The sequence below is a fragment of the Heteronotia binoei genome, chromosome 10, assembly GCF_032191835.1.
Source record: "Heteronotia binoei isolate CCM8104 ecotype False Entrance Well chromosome 10, APGP_CSIRO_Hbin_v1, whole genome shotgun sequence".
Lineage (NCBI taxonomy): Eukaryota > Metazoa > Chordata > Lepidosauria > Squamata > Gekkonidae > Heteronotia > Heteronotia binoei.
Genome location: NC_083232.1, coordinates 16,443,579 through 16,469,662, shown reverse-complemented (window position 1 = coordinate 16,469,662; position 26,084 = coordinate 16,443,579). Strand labels below are relative to the sequence as shown.

The 26,084-nt window shown below is 43.0% G+C and overlaps 1 protein-coding gene across 6 annotated transcripts in view; it reads left to right on the top strand.

Moving 5' to 3' along the window:
• Nucleotides 1–22,275, top strand: part of KMT2C (lysine methyltransferase 2C) — a 247,842-nt gene extending 225,567 nt beyond the window's left edge. For 5 of the 6 annotated variants that reach the window (XM_060248021.1, XM_060248022.1, XM_060248025.1 and 2 more), the window contains 17 exons: nucleotides 445–654; nucleotides 3,030–3,194; nucleotides 4,914–5,055; nucleotides 6,530–6,677; nucleotides 7,985–8,163; nucleotides 8,270–8,406; nucleotides 9,316–9,568; nucleotides 9,892–10,031; nucleotides 10,699–10,806; nucleotides 12,122–13,241; nucleotides 14,605–14,741; nucleotides 15,971–16,113; nucleotides 16,394–16,562; nucleotides 17,138–17,254; nucleotides 18,675–18,748; nucleotides 19,298–19,406; nucleotides 20,324–22,275. In XM_060248021.1, coding sequence (XP_060104004.1) covers nucleotides 445–654; nucleotides 3,030–3,194; nucleotides 4,914–5,055; nucleotides 6,530–6,677; nucleotides 7,985–8,163; nucleotides 8,270–8,406; nucleotides 9,316–9,568; nucleotides 9,892–10,031; nucleotides 10,699–10,806; nucleotides 12,122–13,241; nucleotides 14,605–14,741; nucleotides 15,971–16,113; nucleotides 16,394–16,562; nucleotides 17,138–17,254; nucleotides 18,675–18,748; nucleotides 19,298–19,406; nucleotides 20,324–20,416 — 3,444 coding nt within the window. In that variant the 3' untranslated portion in view covers nucleotides 20,417–22,275. The remainder of the gene's footprint in view (nucleotides 1–444; nucleotides 655–3,029; nucleotides 3,195–4,913; nucleotides 5,056–6,529; nucleotides 6,678–7,984; nucleotides 8,164–8,269; nucleotides 8,407–9,315; nucleotides 9,569–9,891; nucleotides 10,032–10,698; nucleotides 10,807–12,121; nucleotides 13,242–14,604; nucleotides 14,742–15,970; nucleotides 16,114–16,393; nucleotides 16,563–17,137; nucleotides 17,255–18,674; nucleotides 18,749–19,297; nucleotides 19,407–20,323) is intronic. The other variant, XM_060248023.1, reaches the window with a different exon arrangement.
• Nucleotides 22,276–26,084: the final 3,809 nt, after the last annotated feature.

Below are 26,084 nucleotides of genomic sequence, written 5' to 3'. Positions count from 1 at the left end.
AGAGACAGTAGTATGGAAAAGGAAAGGGAAGCTGGAGCTAGCTCTTTATGATCAGGTTGTTTCTTCCCATTTGAAATGTAGATATATATGTAAATTTATTCAGGGCTTTTTTTTTTAGCAAGAATTCCTTTGCGTATTAGGCCACACACCCCTGATGTAGCCAATCCTCCTGGAGCTTACACTAGGCCCTGCAAGAAAAGCCCTGTAAGCTCTTGGAGGATTGGCTACATCAGAGGGTGTGGCCTAATATGCAAAGGAGTTCCTGCTCCAAAAAAAGCTCTGAATATATTTCATTATAATGATTACTGTAATATGAAAAGAAAAAAAGCCGGTTTGTTACTTACATGTGAGTGCTTTGGCAAGAATGCTGTGTTTTTATTTTTATAAACTATATATGTTAAAGTTCTATAGCTTATGCCTTTAATCTTCCTTTCCCCCCATAAGCAATCCCTAGGAAATCCATTGCAGGGCACACTTGGATGCGGCAACAGTCAGCTTCAAAGAGCAGATTTAGGGCATGAAATGAAAAAGCAGCGAAACAAACGGGCTCAGAGGGCGGGTGAGAAGACAGCGCCTCGATCTAAGAAGAGGAAAAAAGAGGAAGAAAAACAGGTTATTTACCCTAATGCTGACACGTTTATGCAGTTAAAACAGGTGAGCAATGAGGGGGGATATCAGATATAAGATTAAAAAACAGAGTACTGGTGTCTTAGTGGGCTGGATCCCACGGATCGGTTTTCCACAATGGAGGAGACTCTTCTGCCAGTGGAAGGCATCACTCCCAGTGGATAGCACAAGATGTTAACAACCCTTACAATATTTTGTGTTTTTAACACCTTTGCTTTTTAAATGCAAATTGAAACCTGTGTGCACAGAACTCTGTAATTTGGGGCATTTTCACAAGAATTATGTGACCTGGATTCAGTCTTTTGGGAAGCTCTCTCCCCCTCGCCGTTTCTGTGGTGCATTAGTGTATCTCTGAGCTTCTCTCTAATCTTTCTCAAACCTGCTTTACTGTGGCATTTTGGGAAAGATCTCAGGGAAGCCTGGATAGCTGCTATATGCCAGCCATTTCCTTCTGATCTTGTCTGTGCAGCAACCATTTCTGTCCCCTACCACCCAGGGGCTTTTTGTTATTTTTTTAAAAAAAAACAGCAATTGAATATTATACTGATATACTGTTATAGCAATATGTCTCTGGCCATTTCCATTGCAGAGATATAAAGGGAAAGACATATCTCCACAATGGAAGTGCTTGAGGCTTGCTTTTTAAAGCTTGCTGTCACGCATATAGTTATAATGGTAGATTGATACAACAGTGCTCCAGTGGTTAGGTTGGGGTGACCACTGCTTGGGAACTGGAGACTGTGGGGAAACCTGCCATGGGGAAGGTCCACTGGATCGGCTGGCACACCAGCAACAGGGCAGTTGCTGGTGTGCCACACAAATTCAAAAAAAGCACAAAGCTCATGGTTGAAACAAGCTGTATATTAAATGATATTAAAGAGAAATGAAAATAATTATAATACAAATATTCAAACGCTGTGAGGGAACAATCCCATCTTAGAGACGGGATTGTTCCCTCATAGCGTTTGAATATTTATATTATAATTACTTTCATTTCTCTTTAATATCACTTAATGTACAGCTTGTTTCAGCTGTGAACTTTGTCCTTTTTTTTTAATCTGTTGTACACGGTTTTGCCCTGGTTTTTGTTGTTCGTTTGGTGTCCACTTTGCTTGCAATCCACCACTTGTGTTTATTGTGACCTATAATGTTGCAGAAACATTTACCTTGTTGCTTCTTGCAATGAGAAGTCTGTGTTTCAGTTCCTGATAATGTCTCCATGTGTATTCCAGTATTCTTACTGTATTGCAGAGTGCCCAGAAGCTCCCAAAGAATACAAAATTCTGACCAAGTGGTCAGGCGCACACCTTTACTATCTCTAATGAATCAGCATGGGCTGGGTGCCATCGATATCCTCTTCCCTGTCTCTCTGACAGATTAATTCTACCACGTTTCCAAAGGAACAGGATTATTGATCGAGCGGCACCAAACACACAACGATGAACCAAGAGGTTTTCTCGCAGTTATCTGAAATTGGGCGGTTCAGATCTCAGATGAATTAACAAAGCAGAGTTAGGTGGAGTTTCAGTGGTTGTTGGGAGTGCCAAGAGCAGAAAGCAGCCCTGGTACGTAAGGGGGCTTAGAAGAAAAGGAAGATAGTCAAGGGCAAGCAGGGCAGAGAGAGCTAAGGGAAAGTCTATTGGCAAGAAGGAATTTGACAAGCAAAATGGCAATGAGATGAGATGGTGGAAAAAAAGAAATAGCTGCACCATTTATTGCTACAGTAGCTAAGGGAACAACTGCAAATTCCACATTGTGAAAACCAATCAAGTTTTGATCTTTTGATATTCATATTTAAGAAGAAGAAGAACTGCAGATTTATACCCCACCCTTCTCCCTGAATCAGAGCAGCTTACAATCTCCTATATCTTCTCCCTCCACAACAGACACCCTGTGAGGTGGGTGGGGCTGAGAAGGCTCTCACAGCAGCTGCCTTTTCAAGGAAAACTCTTGCGAGAGCTATGGCTAACCCAAGGCCATTCCAGCAGGTGCAAGTGGAGGAGTGGGGAATCAAACCCGGTGCTCCCAGATAAGAGTCCGCGCACTTAACCACTACACCAAACTGGCTCTCTTTTGAACCATTTTTGTTCCCTGCTGAATACCATTTATTATTAATTTATGTAACAGAGGTGGGGGTTGACCTTTGGAGAGCCGTGGTCCTTGATTGGAAGTTCAGATGCATTGGTGGGGGCTGAAACGAGCCGAGTAGGGGATGACCCTGGCCTGTGCCTGAAGTGTTTTAACAGGGGCCTCAAACTACATGCCAACAGGCCTCCTTGAGTGCTCCTGTGTAAGTGGGGGAAACTGTGTTTCTAATGATAGCCATAATCTTAGTGTAATTGAGTGGAACTTCAGATCTCATCTGTGATGATTTTTTAATCGCTGCTCATATTTCCCTACAGCAACTTTCTTTGCTGCCTCTAATGGAACCGATAATCGGCGTGAGTTTTGCCCACTTTCTGCCATATGGCAGTGGCCACCTGAATAGTGGAAGTCGCCTTATGGGAAGCTTCGGTAGCGCTACACTCGACGGGGTGTCAGATTACTATTCTCAGCTGATTTACAAGGTGCGGTTTTTTCCCTGTATTTGGTTCTGCAAAATTTCTACAAGAAGCACAGGCTTAGCCTGGGGATTGGCAAGGCCCTGATATATTTAAAAAGATTATTCTGTTGACCTGTTGCCCTCAGTTGTTGCTTATTCAACCCAGAAATACCAGAGCATATTATTTATTTAGTTCTTTCCCCCTTTCTCCCCATTCTCCTCTCCTCCACACTGAGTACTGACAACAGCCCTGTGAGGTAGGTTAAGCTAAGAGAGAATGGCTGGCTGAAGGTCACCTAGTGAGCTTTCATGGTAGAGCGAGGATTTGAACCTGAGTCTCCCAGATTGTAGACTGTGGCTGATTTCCCACTCACCCTACACCACTGTGACGTTCCTCTTTTCAGCGCGGCGTCCTTCCGATTTCCCATTATCTACCCCGGGGCTTCAGCTTGCGTCGGCATTTTTACGTGGTAAACAGAAACCGCTAAAACCCAGATTCTTGTATGTTGCCATGCAAAAACGCCGACGCAAGCTGAAGCCCCAGGGCAGATAGTGGGAAATCGGAAGGACGCCGCGCTGAAAAGAGGAACGCCAGAGCGGCGTAGGGTGAGTGGGAAATCGGTCTGTAACTCTAATCACTCTAACACCACCCCTGGCTCTTACAGCCATTATTCATAGAGTTGTGAATGTTTTACCCCATTTTCAAATCAAAGGAACAGTGTAAGTTGTGATCATAGCCTTCCTAGAAAACGATAACTTGGAACAAACCAGGATAATTTCAAGTAGAAAAATGATTACTTTTTTCAGACTGCCATTTGGCAACATATCCCTGACAGATTTTTTTAAAATTTCCTGTTAAAAGAGCTAGCAGACCTGAGTTTGAATTCCTTCAGTATAAAATTGCGCTGCAGCTGTAATGACTGTTATGCCACTTCACTGCTTTATAGTGACTGAAGCACAGACCAGGAAACAACTTCTTCCAAAACATGGAGTGGCAAATGAAGTCCTTACACTCCCCATCTACAGTAGCTTTCTGCCAGTCCCACTGCACACAACGGCTGTTTAACCACATATCCCCTTTGCCACTGGGAAGGAAAACTGAATGGTCAAATTTAACCAAGAGGTCGCTGATTATTGCCATTAAACTCTGCCTTCTGTGTTTGTGAGCAAATTCTCAGGCATGAAACACATCATGTAAAGTTGTCACTGCTTAAAGAAAGAGGCCTGTGTTCACTTTTATTGGGCTCCCCCCGCCCCCTTGCCTGTAAAATTCCGAACCTGAAGAAAGCAAAACGAGTGCTCAAAAGTGTGACCAGCACTGGCGCAAGAAAAGCTGCTTGTGACATCACTAGGGCTGAGTAACGCTATTGGCTGTAATGGAACCATGGCAGTGGTAAGGGAGAAATGACTCCCCTTGCCATTGCAGAATTGCTCACCTAGCCATAAACACACCTTGCGTAGCATAGAACACACTGAAAAGTCATCTTGTTTTTTATTTAATGAAAGGTCTCCTTTAAGTGGAAATGTTGATAGATCAAGAATTTACCATTATTGCTTCTGGTTCCAAAATCAAGTGTCGTTTCTTTTTTGACTTGGTATGCAATGTTTTAGTAGAACAATGGTAACATCGTCTGTAATTTTTGCGAAATAAGCATCACAGGTGTTCTGTCAGGACTATTTGTGTTTCCATTGATTTCAAATACGCTAGCTAAAAACTAACTTGTTTTCTTTCTCTCTTCTGCAGCAGAACAACCTGAGCAATCCTCCTACCCCTCCCGCCTCACTTCCTCCTACACCTCCACCTGTGGCTTGCCAAAAAATGGTCAATGGGTTTGCAACCACTGAGGAACTCGCTAGCAAGGCTGGAATGTTAGGGGGACATGATGGTAAGTTGCTGTATATGCCGAGAATGTCCACAATGAAATCTGGGGTTTCTTTGCTATACGTTTGTAACTCACTTGACATCAGAATACTTTGAAGTTTCGTTTACATTCTCCACAAAATTTATGGGGGGAATGTTGAGAATTATGTTCAGCACAGCATGAAGTAATACAGAGAGCTGTGGTCTGGATGTGAGGATTCCGGGCACCGAGATGCATTTGCAAATTTTGGAAGTCATTGCGCAGATTCTTGAACATGAGGGCTGAACAGTTACATATCGGTGGTGGTGATTTGAGTTAGGATGAGGGCAGCAACTTGGAAGTTGCTTCTTTGTCAACACTCGGCCGATCTTTGAAAATAAATGAAAACCTGCATCCCACCACTTTCTGGTGAACATGTATGAAAATTCCATTGCTGTTATCTCTAGAGGGCACTCTTGGGTTTCGCTCCTCTCCCCCCCCACACTTATTTTCAGTAAATATGTGTGGTGGATTTTCAGTGGCTTGAGTTGTGAGCTGGATGTAAGCAAAAGAAGAAGAAGAATTGCAGATTTATACCCCGGCCTTCTCCCTGAATCAGGGACTCAGAGTGGCTTACAATCTCCTATGTCTTCTCTCTCTGCAACCTCCCTGTGAGGTGGGTGGGGCTGAGAGGGCTTTCACAGCAGCTGCCCTTTCAAGGACAACTCCTGCGATAGCTATGGCTGACCCAAGGCCATGCTAGCAGGCGCAAGTGGAGGAGTGGGGAATCCAACCCGGTTCTCCCAGATAAGAGTCCGCACACTTCGCCACTATGGCTGACCCAAGGCCATTCCAGCAGCTGCAAGTGGAGGAGTGCGGAATCAAACCTCGATTCTCCCAGATAAGAGTCTGCACACTTAACCACTACACCAAACTGGCTCATGAGGGCCAGATTTATTTATTTTTTTCATATACTTTATTTATTTATTTAAGATTTATATCCCGCCCTTCCCACAAGTGGCTCAGGGCGGCTTCCAATAGTAGATCCAACAAAATTACAATAATTAAACATATAAAGGGATCCGTATTTAAACCAGATAAAACAGATAAAACCTTAGTTATTAATACACATTAATAAATATTTCAACTGTATATAAAAGAAATCCAGCAAGTTACATTATACGTCATCAAGTGTCTGTGTTGTGTGCTGTCAGGTCATTTTGAACGTATGGCAATTTTATAAGTGAATGACCTCCATAAAGTCCTTTCATTAACAGCCTTGTTCAGGTCATACAAACTGAGGGCCCTTGTGGCTTCCTCAGCTGAGTCAACCCCTCTCATGTTGGGCCGTCCTCTTTTCCGGCTGCCTTCCACTTTTTCATGCATCCTTGTCTTTTCCGGTGACTCTTGTCTTCTCACAATGTGACCAAAGTACGATAACCTCAGTCGAGTCACCTTAGCTTCTAAGGAGAGTTCGGAATTTAGGTTATTTATTCAGCTTGTTCTTGCCGTGTTTCAGTGACCAAGGCTCTAGGACCCAAGCAGTTTCAGCTGCCCTTCAGACCTCAGGATGACTTGTTAGCCAGAGCCATGGCTCAGGGTCCTAAAAGCGTGGATGTTCCTGCTTCCCTTCCAACCCCGCCTCATAACAATCATGAAGAACTAAGGTGAGTGTCTTCTTTGAACACCTTAGCTGGACAGTGGGTGGCTGGTGGCTAGCTGGTCCCTTGGTGCTGCTGAATGTTGAGAAGGTTGCTCACAGCTGTTGCTTCTTGCGGACATCCCAAGCAAACAGTTGAGATAACCTAGGTAGGTCAGGCCAGAAACTGCTCAGGTTGGGAACATCAGGGTGGTTCATAAAAGGTGGACTCAGCAAGTGACCAGAAGGAAGGTACAGATCATTTGCCAATACCTCAGGTTGCAAATGCTTCTACTGTTGCTCATTGGTGATGTTTTCACTGTTCAAATTCTTATTTGTCCTCTTACCTGGGTAGACCTTGGCCTCATGTCCTAAAATCTATATTAAACATTCTGTGAGAACCTACTTGTCCCCCACTAAAATGGGTGTGGCCTGTTCCTTGAAGCCTGGTCAAGCTCTGTGCTGTCTCTGGATACAAAGTCTTCGATTCTCCCATGTTGACACATGACTGTTTTGTTGGTTTCTCACACTCATGCGACCCTGATCAAAGGTTTGCTCAATTTGTTAATTTTACTATTCTGCCATTGGATCTTAAATTTGCACCATTTTGCATTCTGAGCCACTGCCTACCAGCTATATGTAGCTCTGCCCACTGTACCTGATTCCTCGTCTGATGAAGTGTGCTTGGAGCACACGAAAACTTACCTTTTGAATAAATCTTTGTTTGTCTCAAAGGTGCAACTTGACTCCTACTTTGTTCTGTTGGATCTTGAAAGTCTGTTTTACTGTGTGTCAGGTTGGGACGTATAAATTAGAGCAGAGGGTTGGGCCTTTTGGGTTGACATCATTTCACAATTGGAATTATTTTGTATGTATCAATAGTATCTTGTAGTGCCTTACAAGCATTATTAATAGCTGAATTACAAAGGCAAAAGAGTGAATTTCTGATGGGAGAGATCAACATGATATTCTTGTTGACATCACTGCTTCTTCCTCTTTGAGAAAATGAAATGGGGAGGGATGGTGGCTCAGTGGTAGAGCATCTGCTTGGTAAGCAGAAGGTCCCAGGTTCAATCCCCGGCATCTCCAACTAAAAAGGGTCCAGGCAAGTAGACGTGAAAATCCTCAGCTTGAGACCCTGGAGAGCCACTGCCAGTCTGAGTAGACGATACTGACTTTGATGGACCGAGGGTCTGATTCAGTATAAGGCAACTTCATATGTTCATATGTCCAATGGAATTGCAGTTTGCATCGTATTGCTGTCAAATCCCGTTCTCGTATCTCCTTATTATTCTTCAGAATTGTGCAGCATCTCTAGTTTTCTTCACTTTCCAGGGTTCAAGATCCTTGTGGCGATAGAGACACTCCTGACAGTTTTGTTCCATCTTCATCTCCTGAGAGTGTCATGGGCATGGAAATAAGTAGGTATCCTGACCTGTCAGCTGTCAAGGAAGAGATCCCGGAGCCTGTTCCATCCCCTATCATTCCAATCCTACCCACCAGTACTGGGAAGGGTAATGCCCATTTATTTTCTAAATATATGTGCTAATTTTATGTCCTTGTATTGTCATTTAAATTAACTACATCATGCATATTTATTTATTTTTCTTTTTCATTAAGGATCAGAAGCAAAAAGGAATTTTATTAAAACAGAACCTGGCTCTGGCATCTTTGGATCTCAGCTCGGACCTTCCCCAAATGGTCCAAAATCAGGCCTTGTATCTGTAGCAATTACCTTGCATCCCACAGCTGCAGAGGTAAGGAGAGGAAGTTCCAGCAAATCACATTGGGGGTCATTCCAATGGATGACCACTTTCCTTTGCCTAATATAGATCAAGACGGGCAGCTGCATTAGCCTGTCTGTAAGCAGCAGAAAAGAGCAGAATTCCAGTAGCACCTTAAAGACTAACAAAATATGTGGCAGGGTAAGGGCTTTTGTGAGTCACTGCTTGCTTCTTCAGATACCACAGTGCCTAATATGTAGATGAACAATCTCTGAATTAAGTAAAAGAGACAAACATCTTTAAATTTTTGTTGTTTAAATACTTGTTACCCACCCTAAGCCAACTTCTGGGGATGGCAGATTAGAAATTGAGGATAATAAATTTAGGCTTGGAGCAAATCACATCTAACCCGTGATCATGTTTTGTGAAACCTGTAGGGATCTGTGGGTGTAATGGCTATTCATCTTATTTTTGAAAATGGCCTGCTGCAATAAGACCATTACAAACTCTGATTTCAGTGCAATTTCATTTAGTCCTATTGAATTTTACCCATTAAAAAAATTCAAGGCGAAAGACTAGGGGAAGAGATGGGGTGGGGGGCAGGGTTCAGAAAAAGAAATCCTTGTTGGCTTTTCACAGAAGCTTCTTCCTGTGATCTTCAGTGTGGGTGCTAGTTTTTAAAAACAGGATTCTTTCAGCGGTGATCAGAATCAGATAAGGCAGTGTGATGATGCTACACAGCCTCTCAACTGTGGCTCCCTTTGAATGGGCCATGATTTCTGTCCCTCTTTGCAAAACTGATGCTTATATTCCATGGAGACATGCAAGGTTTCAGAAAATACACCTCCCGACAGTTCCCTTTCTCTTTGGTTCTGACTTGTTTTTTCTTTAATATTTAAAATGATGATGTGTCTGTGTTTCTCCCCGCCCCCTCCTCTCTAGAATATTGGCAATGTAGTAGCTGCCTTTTCCAGCCTCCTGCATGTCAGAATTCCAAACAGTTACGAGGTCAGCAGTGCCCCAGATGTCCCTTCTTCAGTGGGAATGATGAACACTCCCAGAGCAAATCCAGCCTTCGGGTACAGACAGCAGCTGTTGCTTCACGGTCCCCAGCCAAGCACCATAGGGTCTCTGGGATTAATGGGGCCTTATGGACTCAAGCAGCCTAACATGCCGTTTCCACCCAGTGGTCATGGTAAGTCAGCTTGCGCTACAGAGAGGTTGTCAATCATTACTCTTTTAAACGTACATTTTGGAAACTTGCACACTTTTTGAGATTAGGGAATAACTGGCCATCCTTCACTTCTGTAATTCAAGGCATGTTCTTATGGGATTGATTAGGCAAATGGGGGGTTATACTGAGAGGCATCCTCTAACATTCTGGTGCATTCAATCCGAAACTGTAAGTGGGTTGCATTAAAGAAGAATATGAGGTTGAGGATAAAACGGCCAATGTGGGTTCAAATGTCTTTGTTAAAATGGCACTTTGTAACTCACACTGTTCTCAATGTCTTAAAGGTTTGGCAGGTTATAAGGCTCAGAGTCCCAGCGTGGCAGACGGTTCAGTGCTGAGGCCACAGTGGTGTTCCCACTGCAAAGTGGTGGTCCTGGGCAGTGGTGTGCGGAAGTCTTTCAAAGATCCGCCTTTCCTGAAGCAGGTACTGCTGCAAAAAGTGGGCTTAAAGGTTAAGATTGTGTGTGTGGATTGATTATTTTTAAAATTTTGTCTCTATTGTGTCACTATTAATTGCTGCTTTTCTGCTTTAATGCTTTTTCGAGGGCAAAGGAATGCAAAAGTTTTCGCTTTCGCTAAAAATGTTTCTAGTAGTTCAGGGATAACTCAACAAAGCATTGCAAACTAATAGTATTTTATATGTTCAAGCAAAAGAGAGTTCCTCAAACTTTGATCTGACTAAATTTCTGCTGCTTTAAAAACAGACCTCTTCAGAAGCTCTCCTTCTTGGATGCTCGACATGCCTCCAAATTGTCATTGCCTATTAATTTGATTTTGGCTTGAAATTATTCTTTTACTGTAAAGTAGTTAAGGGGGCAATCAAAATTGTATCTGAAGAAATGTTAGTATGAGTACAGATCTACCAAGCAATAAGCCTGCATTTCTTAATGGAAAATGGTTATTTTCCTGTTTTCAGGCTTTACGAATTCATTGTTTTGTATGTTGTGTTGCTTTACATTTATCTAATTAGAAAGTCAAGGTCTAAGAACAAAATACTGCACTATTTTGTTTGTTTTTTGTTTAAATCACGGGACTCATGAAGTGTAGTTTTCTGAATTGCATTTTTATGCTGTTTGGGTTTTTACTTTCAGGATTCCAGAGAGAGGTCTGAGAGAATGGAGAGAGATGTTGTCTTCTGTAGCAATAACTGCTTTGTTCTCTACTCAGCATCCATGCAAGCAAAAAATTCAGAGAGCAAGGTAAATTCACAAACATGTTATTGTGCTACGGACTTCCTAAAGCTGCTGCTTTAATGAAACACACATTAAAGTTTAATTTAAAATATCCATAGTGATGTGGCTAGTCATGTGGTTTACCTTTCAAAGTTCTGTAGCTTTAAATATCAGGGCTGAAATACTTTAATTCAAATTATTCCCTGCAAGTTTTGTCCTATAGTTATCTTCTAATATAAACATATGGAGTTAATATTTGGTGTACATATGAACATATGAAGCTGCCTTATACTGAATCAGACCCTCGGTCCATCAAAGTCAGTATTGTCTTCTCAGACTGGCAGTGGCTCTCCAGGGTCTCAAGATGAGGATTTTCATACCTTCTTGCCTGGACCCTTTTTTGGAGATGCCGGGGATTGAACCTAGGACCTTCTGCTTACCAAGCAGATGCTCTACCACTGAGCCACCGTCCCTCCCTTCTGTAGAGCCAGTTTGGTGCAGTGGTTAAGTGTGTGGACTCTTATCTGGAAGAACCAGGTTTGATTCCCCACTCCTCCACTTACAGCTGCTGAAATAGCCTTGGGTCAGCCATAGCTATCACAGGAGTTGTCCTTGAAAGGGCAGCTGCTGTGAGAGCCCTCTCAGCCCCACCCACCTCACAGGGTGTCTGTTATGGGGGGAGAAGATATAGGAGATTGTAAGCCACTCTGAGTCTGATTCAGAGAGAAGGGAGGGATATAAATCTACAGTCTTAGTGTGAGTGAACTTTACTAGGATCTGGTCCAGATTTTTCAGTTGTAACATCTACCAGGCGTTTCTCCTATGCTGGCCTTGCAGAAGTAAATAGGGATACATATATACCCCACTCTGTGTGTGTATGCATGTGTGTATATACATATATATACACACACACAAAATTATTCTCTCTAATGTTTTACCATAGAGTTTTAATGCCAGTTCTTGTAAAAGGCTGATTCTCTTGGCTTCTTTCTCCAGAAACAATTTGCTGCTCCAATTTTTTTTTTTTTTAAATCTCTTTAAAGTTCTGTGTTTTAATTCATGGGTGATAGAAGTAACTTTGTGGACAAATTTGATGCTGTGTATTTAGAAAAGCATACTTATCATTTAGTATGAGACCTGATATTAAGGAATCAAGCAAACAGTTTCCAGTTTGTTACAAACTGTAGTTTTTCTCCCTTTACATGCATCTGTTAAATTGTTAAATATATCTTAAAAGTTATCTTAAAAGAGGTTGTAATCTGCCTTGAAAAGAATACTGCTTGAACATTTGCTTCCAGACTTTGTACCAAAATGCTTCCTGGTTGTTGTTTTTTTCTTGCAGGAATCGCTTCCTTCCTTGCCACAATTCCCCATGAAGGAGGCACCCCTCAAAGGGTTCCATCAGTATAACAACAACATCTCCACCCTGGATGTGCACTGTCTCCCGCAGCTCCAGGAAAAGGTCTCTCCACCATCCTCTCCCCTTATTACCTTCCCTCCCGCTTTTGAAGCAGCTCGGGTGGAGCCAAAACCGGATGAGCTGAAGGTGACCGTGAAACTTAAACCCCGTTTGAGAACAATACCCAACGGTCTCGATGACTGCCGACCATTAAATAAGAAGTGGAAAGGAATGAAGTGGAAGAAATGGAACATACAGATTGTGATTCCTAAAGGAACTTTCAGGCCTCCTTGTGATGAGGAGATAGAGGAGTTCCTCAGGAAACTGGGCACAACCATTAAACCAGATCCTGTGCCCAAGGACTACCGAAAGTGTTGCTTTTGTCACGAAGAGGGCGATGGGCTAACAGATGGACCAGCCAGGCTTCTTAACCTTGACTTAGACCTTTGGGTCCATTTGAACTGTGCGCTTTGGTCTACAGAGGTCTACGAGACACAAGCTGGTGCCTTAATAAATGTGGAGCTGGCCCTCCGAAGGGGCTTGCAAATGAAATGCATGTTCTGTCACAAGATGGGCGCCACCAGCGGCTGTCACAGGTTAAGGTGCACCAATATTTATCACTTTACCTGTGCCATTAAAGCACAATGCATGTTTTTTAAAGACAAAACCATGCTTTGCCCCATGCACAAACCAAAGGGAACTCATGAGCAAGAACTCAGCTATTTTGCAGTCTTCAGGCGGGTCTATGTCCAGCGTGACGAAGTCCGCCAGATTGCCAGCATTGTCCAGCGGGGGGATCGAGAACACACCTTCAGGGTGGGGAGCCTGATCTTCCACACTATTGGCCAGCTGCTGCCACACCAGATGCAGGCCTTCCACTCCTCCAAGGTGCTCTACCCTGTGGGCTATGAGGCCAGCCGGTTATACTGGAGTACCCGGTATGCCAACCGCAGATGTCGCTATCTGTGTTCTATCGAAGAGAAGGATGGCCTTCCCCTTTTCGTGATCAAGATTACTGAGCAAGGTCATGAAGATGTAGTTCTTACCAACTCAACCCCAAAAGGTAACACATTAATCTTGATAGATCAAGGCCGTGGTCACACACACTAAATAATCCACTTTCAATCCAGGTTGGTGTAGTGGTTAAGTGTGCGGACTCCTATCTGGGAGAACCAGGTTTGATTCCCCACTCCTCCACTTGGAGCTGCTGGAATGGCCTTGGGTTAGCCATCGCTCTTGTAGTGGTTGTCGTTGAAGGGCAGCTGCTGTGAGAGCTCTCTCAGCCTCACCCACCTCACAAGGGTGTATGTTGTAGGGGAGAAAGATATAGAAGTTTGTAAGCCGCTCTGAGACTCTGATTCAGAGAGAAGGGCGGGGTATAAATCTGTAGTCGTCTTCTTCAGTGCACTTTCCAACTGGATTTTAATGTGTGGACTGGCAAAATTCATTTGGAAAGTGCATTGAAAGTGGATTATTGTGTGTGACCACAGTCTATGATGGTAGCTGTGCTTGTCTGTAGCAGTAGAAAAGGGCAAGAGTCCAGGAGCACCTTTAAGACATCAATCTGTGAGCATCGTTCCTTCTCTGTCACCTTCTTGTCACCTTCTTTCATGTGGCATTTTCAGGTATCTTCTTGATCTTTGTTTTATGCTGGGTTAGGCTAAATGAATGTGACAACATTTAATGTGATCCACTTCATTCCCTTGAAGCAGTTAAATATCTGCAACTAGTCATGTTTATTATTACAATCCAAGATCAGAATTTAAAGCAGCATATACATTAATGTATGGTAAAATGCAATTATCACATATCTGTATATACCTGAACGTGTAATGCAAATAGGTGCTAAGTAAATGAAATTGTTAAATATATTTAAAACATATTGAAGTTTTCTTAAAAGAGGTTGTACTCTGCCTGGCAGAGCTAGCCAGGGCCCAAAATCTTATACCTTGGTGGTAGTTTTCATTACAACTCTTTGTTGGCCACAGATCTCTCTGTTCCCTCTTGAAATTGCCTAACAAAGTGAGACAAAACTTGAAGGCAGTCTGTAATAGGCCAGGCATATTTCCACACACATCACTTGTAGCGAATGCCCACAAATCACAATCCTTTGTGACAATTTCATACTGTTTTCTCATGCAGATATGTGCTACAGGACATCTCTGCAGTGTAGAGCCAAAGAAATGTATCTGCTCCTCATGTATGACAACATCTATGTAGGGCAAGTGTGTTTTCCCTTGCAAAACTGAAATCAGTGTAAAGAATTTGTGAAAGGAATGTGCCATCTTCCTCCCCTGTATTCTAAAGCATATCTTAGTGCTATTCAAAGTGACCATGATCTTCAGATGGGTATAAAAACTGAGTCTAGACTTCTGTTCTTTTTCCTGAATTTCTTTGCTCTTCACTGTAATTTGTTTCCTGCCCAGGTGTTTGGGATAAAATCCTGGATCCTGTTGTGGCTGTAAGGAAGAGTTCTGAAATGCTCCAGCTGTTTCCTGCATATCTGAAGGGCGAAGACCTCTTTGGTTTGACTGTCTCTGCAGTGGCAAGAATAGCAGAATCTGTGAGTGGCCTCCTCAGTCTGGCTCTTGACCTGTTCTTGCTGAATATGGATGTTCGACAATGGTCTAGAATGGGCATTATAATAAGAAGAGTCTTATGACACCTTAAAATCTAAGAAGGCTTCTGTGGGCCAGAGCTCACTTCATCATATGCATGAAGAGTTACATTTAATTGGCTGACATTTACACCTAGAGCAAAAGCAGCCAAACTTGTTTAATGTAAGAGCCACATAGATGTTTGAGAACTGCAAGACATTAGCATCAGAGGAAGGGAGGGAGGAAGAGAGGGAAAGAAAGCAACTTTAATTTAAGATGTATTCTCCAAGCCACTGGCTGGCTTGTTTGGAGATGTGATTTAAAGAGACAGACACCTTCTCTAAGCTGGCCAATGTGTGTCCAGTTACTTTCTTGCACAGAGACTGTTCATTTTGGCCATTGCCCCCACACACACACAACAATCCACTGGTGCCAATCTTGTTCCAGTATCTATTGACATCTCAGGATCCAGTAACATCGTTAGCCATAGCATCAAAGGCTCATTCAGCCTACTGTGATACACACTGTTAAGTGCCAGTTACGCTCTTCTGCCATTTTCCTTGTCCCAGGCCAAAGAAAGTTGGGTGCTTCGTTTTCCTGTTGAAAAGAATGGAGTGTAGGGCTCAGTAACCCCCACTAGGATTGGTGATGCCTATTCCAAGGGAAGGGTATATAGAATTGTAGCCCATCATCACTCAGTTAAGGGCATCAGGTTGGTTTGAACAATATTTAAGCATGTTTGTCTTTGGATTAATTCCAGAGGTGCAGTAGAAAGGTTTCGTCTCCTGTTGCCAAAATAACTAAGACGCTTGTGGCAGCAGTATGGGGGGGTGGAGTTACTGTAAACTGAGGCCAGAAACCCCTATTTAAAAAAGATACTGCAAAATAGATAAGAAAGAAAACTAGCAGGTTGGATATGGGGTGGAATTGCCTCCCCGCGAGTTAATACAAGGATGTGTGTGTGGTGGATATCATCTGCGTACAACACCCTGCAAAGAATGACGGTGGGTTTTGTGAGCGGTATTTGAAAAGACAGGCTTGGGGAGGGAAATCGGCAAGGAAGACGAAAGATTTGCAAAGCGCTCCGTTGCATGCTTGTAGCAGGGCAGCAGCTGCTGTGGCCCTTGACCGAACTGCTGAAACAACCCTGGCCGTTTCTTCTGCACTGACGTGTGATTCCTTGGTGTGTCTTCAGCTTCCCGGGGTTGAGGCTTGTGAGAATTACACCTTCCGCTATGGCCGAAACCCCCTGATGGAGCTGCCGCTGGCCATCAACCCCACAGGCTGTGCCCGCTCTGAGCCGAAAATGAGTACCCATGTCAAGAGGTTTGTGTTAAGGTATTTTCTTTTAAATTCACATAGTACAGCCCAGGGTTTATAGGCTGCGTAGAATATTTGTGCTTCTGTGTGCTGCTTACAAACCCTGTTGTCGCCGGCTGTGTATGTGCATGTCCAAGCCAGGGAAGCTGCTTTGTCGTCTCTGCTAGCTGGCTTTGAATGTCTGTCTGTCTGTCTCTCTCATGTTTTTTAAAAAAAAACATTTTAAATGCCCATAAAATTCAGAGAGATCTTCAGTTCTCCTTGTATGTCTCTTCTGTTCTGTGACCCATTACTACAGGCCTCATACCCTGAATAGCACCAGCACTTCAAAGTCGTTTCAGAGCACAGTTACCGGAGAACTGAATGCACCTTACAGTAAACAGTTTGTTCATTCAAAGTCCTCACAGTACCGCAAAATGAAGACTGAATGGAAATCCAACGTGTATTTGGCACGTTCGCGTATTCAGGTCAGTTACAGTATCTCTGTGTCTGGAAGGCATTGGTTCTTGGGTCATGTTCATGCTGCTTGTCTTTGGCAATCTGTTAAAAGTTATTAACTTTGTCATCTGAACTTCTGGCATCCTGTCCTCAGTCCCGGTGCGTCCATTGAGCCCTAGTAGGTGGTTGCCTGGAGCACCAAGCTGCGGAGAGGGTGCCCGGTTGGGCCCCCCTCCCACCTGTGCTTCTAAGCAGACTGAAATAGTCCGCTTAGAAGCAACAACGAGGCGCCTGGTGTCAGCGTGCGCACTGCCGCTGCCTGCCGTCGCTCTGCCTCTCACGTCACAAATGAGCAACAGTGGGTAGCGGCGGCACATATACTGACACTGGGAACCTAGTGTGGCTCCGCTTTCTGGCATTGGGGCTGTGCTGGCGCCCTGCCTGGGGGGCTGGCCTCGGGCCGGTGTCCTATCACCCTGCCACTGTGTATCCTAAACATTCCCCCCCATATAGTGGCACCTGTGTACACTTTGGTCCTTAGGTGTTTCCAGAAGGGGCTTTTGAGGCCCTAGGTGAGTAGAACTGTTGTTAACTATCTTTACAGGGCCTGGGCTTATATGCTGCTAGAGACATTGAAAAGCACACCATGGTCATTGAATATATTGGAACCATCATCCGCAATGAGGTGGCTAACAGGAAAGAGAAGCTGTATGAATCTCAGGTAAGGCAGCTTGACTGCTGTTTCAAACCTCGTTGTTGCCTAACAAATATTTAGAGGAAGGTGAAGTGAAAATTAGTGAAAGGAGTATTAATAATATAATAAGAATTAATTTGTATCCCGCCGAAGCACGCTCAGGGCGGCTCACATAGCATAACATAAAATACAAACGTTACAATAATAAAAGCACACTGGTTACATAACGTATTACATATTACAATTCACTTATATTATTACATTAAAACCATCTAATTAAAACCATCAGATTCAATTCCAGCACATTAGTTTGGCGCTACAGTCTCGATGTTACTCATCTTACAATTTTACGTGACGACGGTACAATAGGTTCCACATTAAGAAAAAGCCAGCTGAAAGAGGGTAGTCTTGCAGGTCCTGTGGAACTGGGTAAGGCTCCGCAAGGCCCGCACCTCTTCTGGTAATTGGTTCCACCAGTGGGGAGCTGTGATCAAAAAGGCCCTTTCTCTTGTAGCTTTCAGCTTGGCCTCCTTCGGCCCAGAGATTGTCAATAGATTTTGCGAACCAGATCTCAGTACCCTCTGGGGAACATATGGGGAGAGACGGTCCCTAAGGTAGGCAGGTCCTCAGCCATATAGGGCTTTAAAGGTAATAACCAGCACCTTGTAACGAATCCGGTACACAATTGGCAGCCAGTGCAGTTCCCGCAGCCTCAGCTGTATGTGCTTCCACTTAGGGAGTCCTAATAACAGTCTGGCTGCCGCGTTCTGCACTAGCTGCAGTTTCCGGGTTCGGCACAGGGGCAGCCCCATGTAGAGGGCATTACAGTAGTCTAACCTCAAGGTGACTGTTGCATGGATCACTGTTGCCAGGTCGTTGCGCTCCAGGAAGGGGGCCAACTGCCTCACCCGCCTAAGATGAAAAAAGGCGGATTTAGCAGTGGCTGCTATTAACAAGTTGAGATATGCAGCTGAGGCTACATTACTGGCAGAGAACAGTGGAAGTCTGAAATGACTGCTGATGGAGGTTAAAGTCAAATGTGCCAAGGCAGGATTACAGGTGAACATCAAGAAGTCAAAAGGAATCACTATTGGGAAATTATACAACTTTGAGGTTGATGGTGAAGAAATTGAAATTGTTGAAGATTTTTCTACTTCTTGGCTCAATCATCAGCCAAAAGGTAGTCTGCCACCAAGAAATCAAAGGAATGGCAAACTAGGAAGGGCAGACATGAAGGAACTAGAAAAGATCCTTAAAAGTGTAAGGATGCATTGCTGGTGACACACATTTCCGCTTCCTTAGTAGAAAAGCTTGGGACTATGCCCAGTTACAAATGTAAAAGCAAAAACTTACACAGCCCTGGAGTTACCCTGTGTCACTCTGTTGTTTGAATGATTGACTTTTCTTGTGCCAATTTAACAGCATCTTCTCTTATCTCGCCCTCTAGAATCGTGGAGTGTACATGTTCCGCATTGACAATGACCATGTCATCGATGCCACACTGACGGGAGGTCCTGCAAGGTGGGTGGCTCTGCTGAAATGGGGATCTCATTCTGGGAGATAAGCCACATTCATTCCCTTCTCAGGCTCTTTCCTGCTGAATGCTTTCTTCAGAAATAGCCTTCAGTGTCTAAGAAGAAGAAGAAGAAGAAGAAGACTGCAGATTTATACCCCGCCCTTCTCTCTGAATCAGAGACTCAGAGCGGCTTACAATCTCCTATATCTTCTCCCCCCACAACAGACACCCTGTGAGGTGGGTGGAGCTAAGAGGGCTCTCACAGCAGCTGCCCTTTCAAGGACAACCTCTGCCAGAGCTATGGCTAACTCAAGGTCATTCCAGCAGGTGCAGGTGGAGGAGTGGGGAATCAAACCCGGTTCTCCCAGATAAGAGTCCGCACACTTAACCACTACACCAAACTGGCTCTCCAAGGTGGCCCATTCAACACTCCAGCTTTCACTGTTGATCAAGCAGTTCTTACTCGGAGCACAGGGGTTATATGTCTCTTTTATGGTATCAATTTACATACTCCATAGTCTTAATACAGATGTTGGGTTCTTCACCCTTCACAGGTATATTAACCATTCCTGTGCACCAAACTGTGTGGCTGAGGTGGTAACCTTTGAAAGGGGACATAAGATTATCATCAGCTCCAGCAGAAGAATCCAGAAAGGAGAAGAGGTGGGATTTGTATCTTTATTTACAGAATATGCTCAATTTCTTCTTTCAGAACACTTAGTCAAAGCTGCAAGATACCGCCCCCCCCCCCCAGCATTTTTTTTCTTCTAGAAGTCTGATAAGTCAGACAGCAACTGGGACAGAAACCAAAGCTGTATATTTGGTTGCAGTTGTAAGAAATGATTGGATAGGAGCTTGTTCAGAGTGCTACACTGTTAAGATTACTGTCTTTAGATTCTTGTAATAAGGACCTGCATCTCAAAATGTTTATGCTGAAACACAGAAATTGAGGTTGCTGGAAAATCTTAAGGATTTTACTACCCTATGTAGCCCCACCCCCTAAATTAGAAAGTTACCATGTCAAAAAGAGAGGACTATTTAGTTGGACACTTTCAGGTGTGTTTCTCTGCCTGAAACTTGGTCCCCATGTGAGGATTCTGGTTCATCAGTCTGCATATTGGTTTCAGCTCTGAATTTGCAACAGCAAGACGACCTGTATAAGTCTTGCTCCAGTAATAAGCTTGTTAGGATTAGTCTGGGAATTACTGCTTATTGTCATGGCTTCTGTGCGGTCCCCATGTGATCCTGCACAGAAGACCACTTGATGAGCAACCTTTACAGGTAAGCACAACCACGTTTTCCTACTTGTAGAAGTATCATCGGAACTGAAACGTGATCATTCAGTTCCCAACATGTCATGTTACAGATCAAAACTGCCATTCACCCTTGTCTTGCTCGGGGAGGCATGCCACCATGGGCACTGTGCTAATAGTCTCTTCCTTTATTAGCGGCAGCCATTTAAAATCCAAAAACGTGACGAAATGGAGAATGTTTACCCCCAGATGCAAAGGTTGGTCAGGCTTTGGCGTTTGTGAAGCCCAGAGCATCTAACTCTCCCCTGACAATTACTTTCTTTTCAGCTCTGTTATGACTATAAGTTTGATTTTGAAGACGACCAGCACAAGATTCCATGTCACTGTGGAGCTGTAAACTGCCGAAAATGGATGAACTAGATGCATTCCTTGCTGTCTCAGAGGGTTGCTTGGTCCCAAGGAAGAAGTGATGTTCGGGGCGGGGAGGGAGGGGCATGAACACAAATCACTTTGGTGAGTTACACTTTCTTCAACTCACGCGTCAAGCAAGCGCCAGAAGCTGGCAGAAGGTGGAGCTGCCTGGCCACGCAGGCACACACAGAGGGGGAATCTGATCTCCAGACACCAGTCCAGCGCTTTTGACTTTTATGAACTCACGAAGGAGAAATCATTGAACTTGGGCAGAAAAGCTACGGCTGACCTGCTGGAAGGGCAGTGGGGGCATCAATGAATGTAGACTGAAATCACCAGCGAAAGGGAGACGTCCAAAGTGCTGGCCACAGCCTTACTTATTAAAGGGGCAGGCCCTCTAAATACAGAAAAAAAAAATTAAAATAAAAAGTAGACACCACTGAACAAGGAATGTACTGAAATGACTTCCTTAGGGATAGAGCTAAGGGAAAAAAAATAACTTGCACTAAAATACATTTAAAATACTTGATTCCATGAGTCAGTTTATTGTAGTTTTTGATTTCTGTAAAATAAGAGAAACTTTTTGTATTTATTATTGAAATAAGTGAATGAAGCTATTTTTAAAAGGAAAAGTTAGAAGCCAAGCTGCTGCTGTTACCTGCAGAACTAACAAACCTGTTACTTTGTACACAAGTGTAAATATTTTGAGAAAAACATTACAGTATACAAAAAAAAAAATAGTAATTGACCAAATGCTACCAGACTCTGCAGAAGTTCGGGTGCTTATTATAAAACTCTGATAGGGATGTTACAATATGATCTTGTGTATTATTAAACATGCCATTACAGATGTTATGGAATAACCAAAATCTCAGTTTAAAGAGAGGTTTTACTTTATTTTTTTAATCTTTAAAGCAGGCTCAATTGTGCTCTATTAATGAACTTTTTAAAGTAACCCTTAAGACTGGTAGAGAGCATGTATATTACAATTATGACTTTTGTAGCTGTCTGAGGAGATTTAGACTGATTTATTTGTATTATATTGTTACATCCCTATTTCTTAAATCAGGTTTTTTTGTGCTTAGGATTTGTGATAACTGTGAATAACTGCTAAAACCACCCAAAATAGAGACTGAACATTTTTTTCCAGCAAAACGTAGCGGGGATTAGATGACCGTTCACTAAAATCATGTAATGAAACTAGAATTGTGTAGTGAGAGCATACGTCTAATACAATAGCTGCCTTCTTTAAAAGTAAAAACAAGGAAAAAATTAGGTGTAATTGTGTCTTCAGCTGCAGGACTCTGGCAATAGGGTTTTGGAAAATGTAATTTAAAAATGTGTTTGTATGGATTGTTTTGTTTACATTTCTTTTTAAAAAAATAAACACTGTTTGTGTTTGCTTGTAGAAACCTAATCAACATTTTGAACCAGGTTAGTTTTTTTTTATTTTGTACTTTAAATTCTGGTACTGACACTTCACAGTCTAAATATTAAAAAAATGAAGTTTTTTGTGTGCACAACTAAAGTGGACTGTAAAACTGTTGGTATATTCAGTGATACAGTTCTGAACTTGTAATGTATATGGCATGATGTATTTTTATCTTACAGAATAAATCAATTGTATATATTTTTCTCTTGATAAATAGCTGTATGAAATTGTTTCTTGAATATTTTTCTTCTCTTGTACAATATTCCAACATCCTACCAGTATTTGTCCTACAGGTTTTTTTCTGTTCTGTATAATAGTATCTAATGTTGGCAAAAAAATGAATTTTTGAAGTATACAGAGTGTTATGGGCTTTGAAATTTGTGGAAACAGATTTAGAAGATCAGCATTTACAAATAAAATATTTTACATCTATAAAGCACTACTTTCTATATTTTCATTTGGGAAGGTCTGTTATTCTTTCTTATTTATTTATTTATTTAGAATTTATATCCCGCCCTTCCCACGAATGGCTCAGGGTGGCTTCCAACAATAGATCCCACATAACAATAAGCAATATTTAAACATGTGAGGGAATAGACAATTAAAACAGATAAAACTCTAAAAATTAATAAATATTCAAGTATATATAAAGGAAATCTGGCAAGTTGCATTAGGTTCTCAAGCTAGGTATGGGCTAGCCGGAAGAGGGTCGTCTTACAGGCCCTGCGGAACTGAACCAGATCCCGCAGGGCCCTCACCTCCTCCAGCAGCTGATTCCACCATGTAGGGGCCATAACGGAGAAAGCCCTTTCTCTGGTGGATTTCAAGCGGGCTTCTTTCGGCCCAGGGACAGTAAGGAGATTTTGTGTTCCCGACCTCAGTACTCTCTGGGGAACATGCGGGGAAAGACGGTCCTTCATGATGGAGCAGGTACGTAGGTCCTGTGTATGCTACTGCCACAGACCTGCAACCTTTCCCACAAAGCCTGGGGCAGCCCTTAAGTTAAAATGGTCCTTTAAGCAGCCCCAAGATTTCAGTATAGTTTTGGGGTATCGTGCCGAGGGAGAACCAACTGGAGCATAATTGCCATGTTCTGGTTTTGGTCCAATTCTGTACCAAGAGCCAGTTTGTAGGGATTCTGTTTTCATTGCTGAGAAGAAGCAGAGTAGATGAATTGTACAGGAAACTGGATGACCCTCGGTGACAATAAAGACAATTGGCATCTGCCCCACGCGTTTCCCGAGTTCATCCTTGGTTTCCTGTATGACTGATGTGATCAGCGGAATACCTGAGATGGTTCGTATCAAAACCACCATATGATTTTCCATGGCTGTCTTATCCATCCACAAAATCTGCATCGTAGCAATTAGGATGGAGTCGCTCCGAGTTCATCTCATCATCTTTACAGTAATGAGCTCAAAGGATTCTTTTCATATGAATGCAGCCTTGCTAAGGTGACCTGATGCATGGAAACCGCCAGGGCTTTTTTCATGGCAGGAACTCCTTTGCATATTAGGCCACACACCCCTGCTGTAGCCAATCCTCCAAGAGCTTAGTACAGGGCCTACTGTAAGTTTCAGGAAGATTGGCTACATCTGGGGTGTGTGGCCTAATATGCAAAGGAGGTCCTGCTACAAAAAAAAGCTCTGGGAGCCACTTTCCTACCAACTGAAATAGAAAAAAATGTTTTGTCTTGCAGAGATACTGTCTTCATTAAACCAAAAGGGGAAGTCCATGCTTGCGATACCTCACGTTCTGCAGTGAGGAATCTATTAAGATAATATGAAATTTTAACATTTGTACCCCAAATGATACAAGGAATGCCAATAGCTTTAAGGAATGCTATCAGTGGCCATTGCTAGGCAACAGTATTGCCAGCCTTTAAGCCTTGACTTCTGTCAGCAAAATTTGGGGGGAGCATCCTTTCCAGGGTTGCTTTAGCCTTTGAGAGAGGAGCCTGGCCTGGCAGTAATCACCAAGCGACTTGCTATCATCCAACTTGCAGGACTCCCCCAAACCTGGCTGCTTGCTACTTCAACAGTAGCCACTCTACAAAAGCCAAGTGCTGTGTAGTGTTCAGTTTCAGGCTAGGATATGAGAAATTCAGGGGTAAATCGCCAGTCTGCTCTAGAAGCTTACTAGGTGACCTTGGGCCAGACACATAGTCTCAGCCTAGCCTACCTCACAGGGGTTTGGGGAGTATAAAAAGGAGAGGTGAATGATGTAAACTGCTTTGAATCCCCGCTGTAGAGAAAGGCAGATATAAAAGTAAATAACTATAGCTGAAGATCAGGGCGGCAGATAAAAGGTAAGTTGGTGGATCGAGGTATGGAAAAGTGAGAGGATATGGGGGTTGCCGAAAAGAAGTGGAAAGGAAAGTGTGTGTGAGGGGGGTGGGTAACAGGAGAAAGTAAGATGCCCCTGCAATTTTTTGAAGATTCCCTACCATTCAAGTGGACCCAACTACTCAGAAGTAATCTTAGCTTCTGAATGTCCAGTAGTAGCTGAATATTTTAATAGCCACTTCAACAGAAATGTCTTCCTGGCTTCAGCATGTTTTGGGCAATAAAGAAAAAACATGCATTAATTAATCAAATGCTGATAAAGAGTAGTCACAAAAGTGGTGCTCTGGAGATGTTCTGAGAAAGCAACTGTGGAGAAAATGGTTCCCTAGAAATTTTCGGTTTCAATGTTTGGTTCAGGCTGAGATGTGGCCTGCTTTTGGTTCTCGTAGATAAGAGACATTGTTATGCAAAGAACAAGCTGACCTTGTGGAACTGCAGCTAACACCCAGCTGCACAAATGTGTGAGTGCCTTGTACCATCTTCCAATTAATTACATTCCATTCAGTTAAGGTCTATGATTTGCACTTGTAGGGAAAGGGCCAAACCTAGCTGCAGATAGTTTTGTTTCTTCTCCCCCTGGTCAGACTACTGCTTAGATCATCTGCCCAACCACTGGCCGAACGAATTGCCTATACATCATGACCTAGAATTCCTATTGGTCTTTCAGGCCTGAGACCACAAGGGTCTCTTACCCATAAGAAGTAGGTTCATAGTCTGTGCTTTAGCCTGTTGGTGATAGTCTGAGATGCAGACATACAGTCACTATTTTGTTCATGGTCGCCATTTTGAATATTGCTTGTTCGGGCCAAACAGCTAGCTTGCCTGTGTGGACTCTGGAGAAAGGCACTTGGGATTTGCTGAGAATGGTAATGTCTGACCTTTGGAACCAATGCATTGCTTAGTTAGTCTTTGAAATCTTAGCTTTCTTGTTTTATCCTCAGTGCTTGTCACTTTTGAAAGATTGTTGTTCCTTAATAAAATATATAATTTAATTTACTTTGTGGTTCTTTGCCTTCAAATGACTGTAAACTTACCAGAGTCATTTACTTTTGTAAGGAACTCATTCTGCAAGCCTACCTTGTGGGGCTGACTTTCTTTAGTCTTTGGAAGGTTGCCCTCTGGCTTCTAATTGTTAAGATGATCTAAGAGAGTTGGTAGCAAACTACCAGACTGGTGTGTGAGGAGTCACACCCCAGGTTTTGTGTGTGTGATTTTGTGTTCTGTAGCTCTTAAACACCAGGACTCTTTGACAGCAACTCTTCATCTGAGCTGGAGCTGTCGATAATGCATACTGTGGATATTGTGGATAATGCATTACTGTGCAATTGTGTATGACCATCTCAATGTAGAAACTGTCAACATGTGAAGATAGTGTGGAGATTCAAATTCCTGTGTAAAGCAGAGAACATTTCCTTCTAGCATTTTTAAGAAAGAGGTTCCAGTCCTGTTTAGGTAATTTCTCTTTTCTTCTTTGTTAAGGGGCTCAAAGACCTCACTGGACACAGTTGAGTGCTTTGAAAATCTACAGCTCTGTACCATGAAGCCCAACAGCACTGCTGATCACGTGACAGGTCATTCTTAAGCAATCTAAATTAAAAGACTCCCCAAAATAATAGAAATAATGTCTGTAGCTTTAAGAGGAAAATGCCCACAAAGCTGTCAGCAGCCATTTGAGGTTGTCAGACAGCCACAACAAGCCTTCTAAGCCTTGATTTCTGTAAGCAACAACCTGATGGGAACAATTGGAAACAAAAACAACCCTGTGAAAGGTCCTGTGGCCAGACTGTGGCAGGGAGGGAGCAAAAAGGTGAAGACGAGGACAGGTAAAGGTAAGTTATCTGGTGGAAATAACCTGGAAAGAAGGATGAGAAGGGGTGAGGCCATGGGGACAGAGGAAATA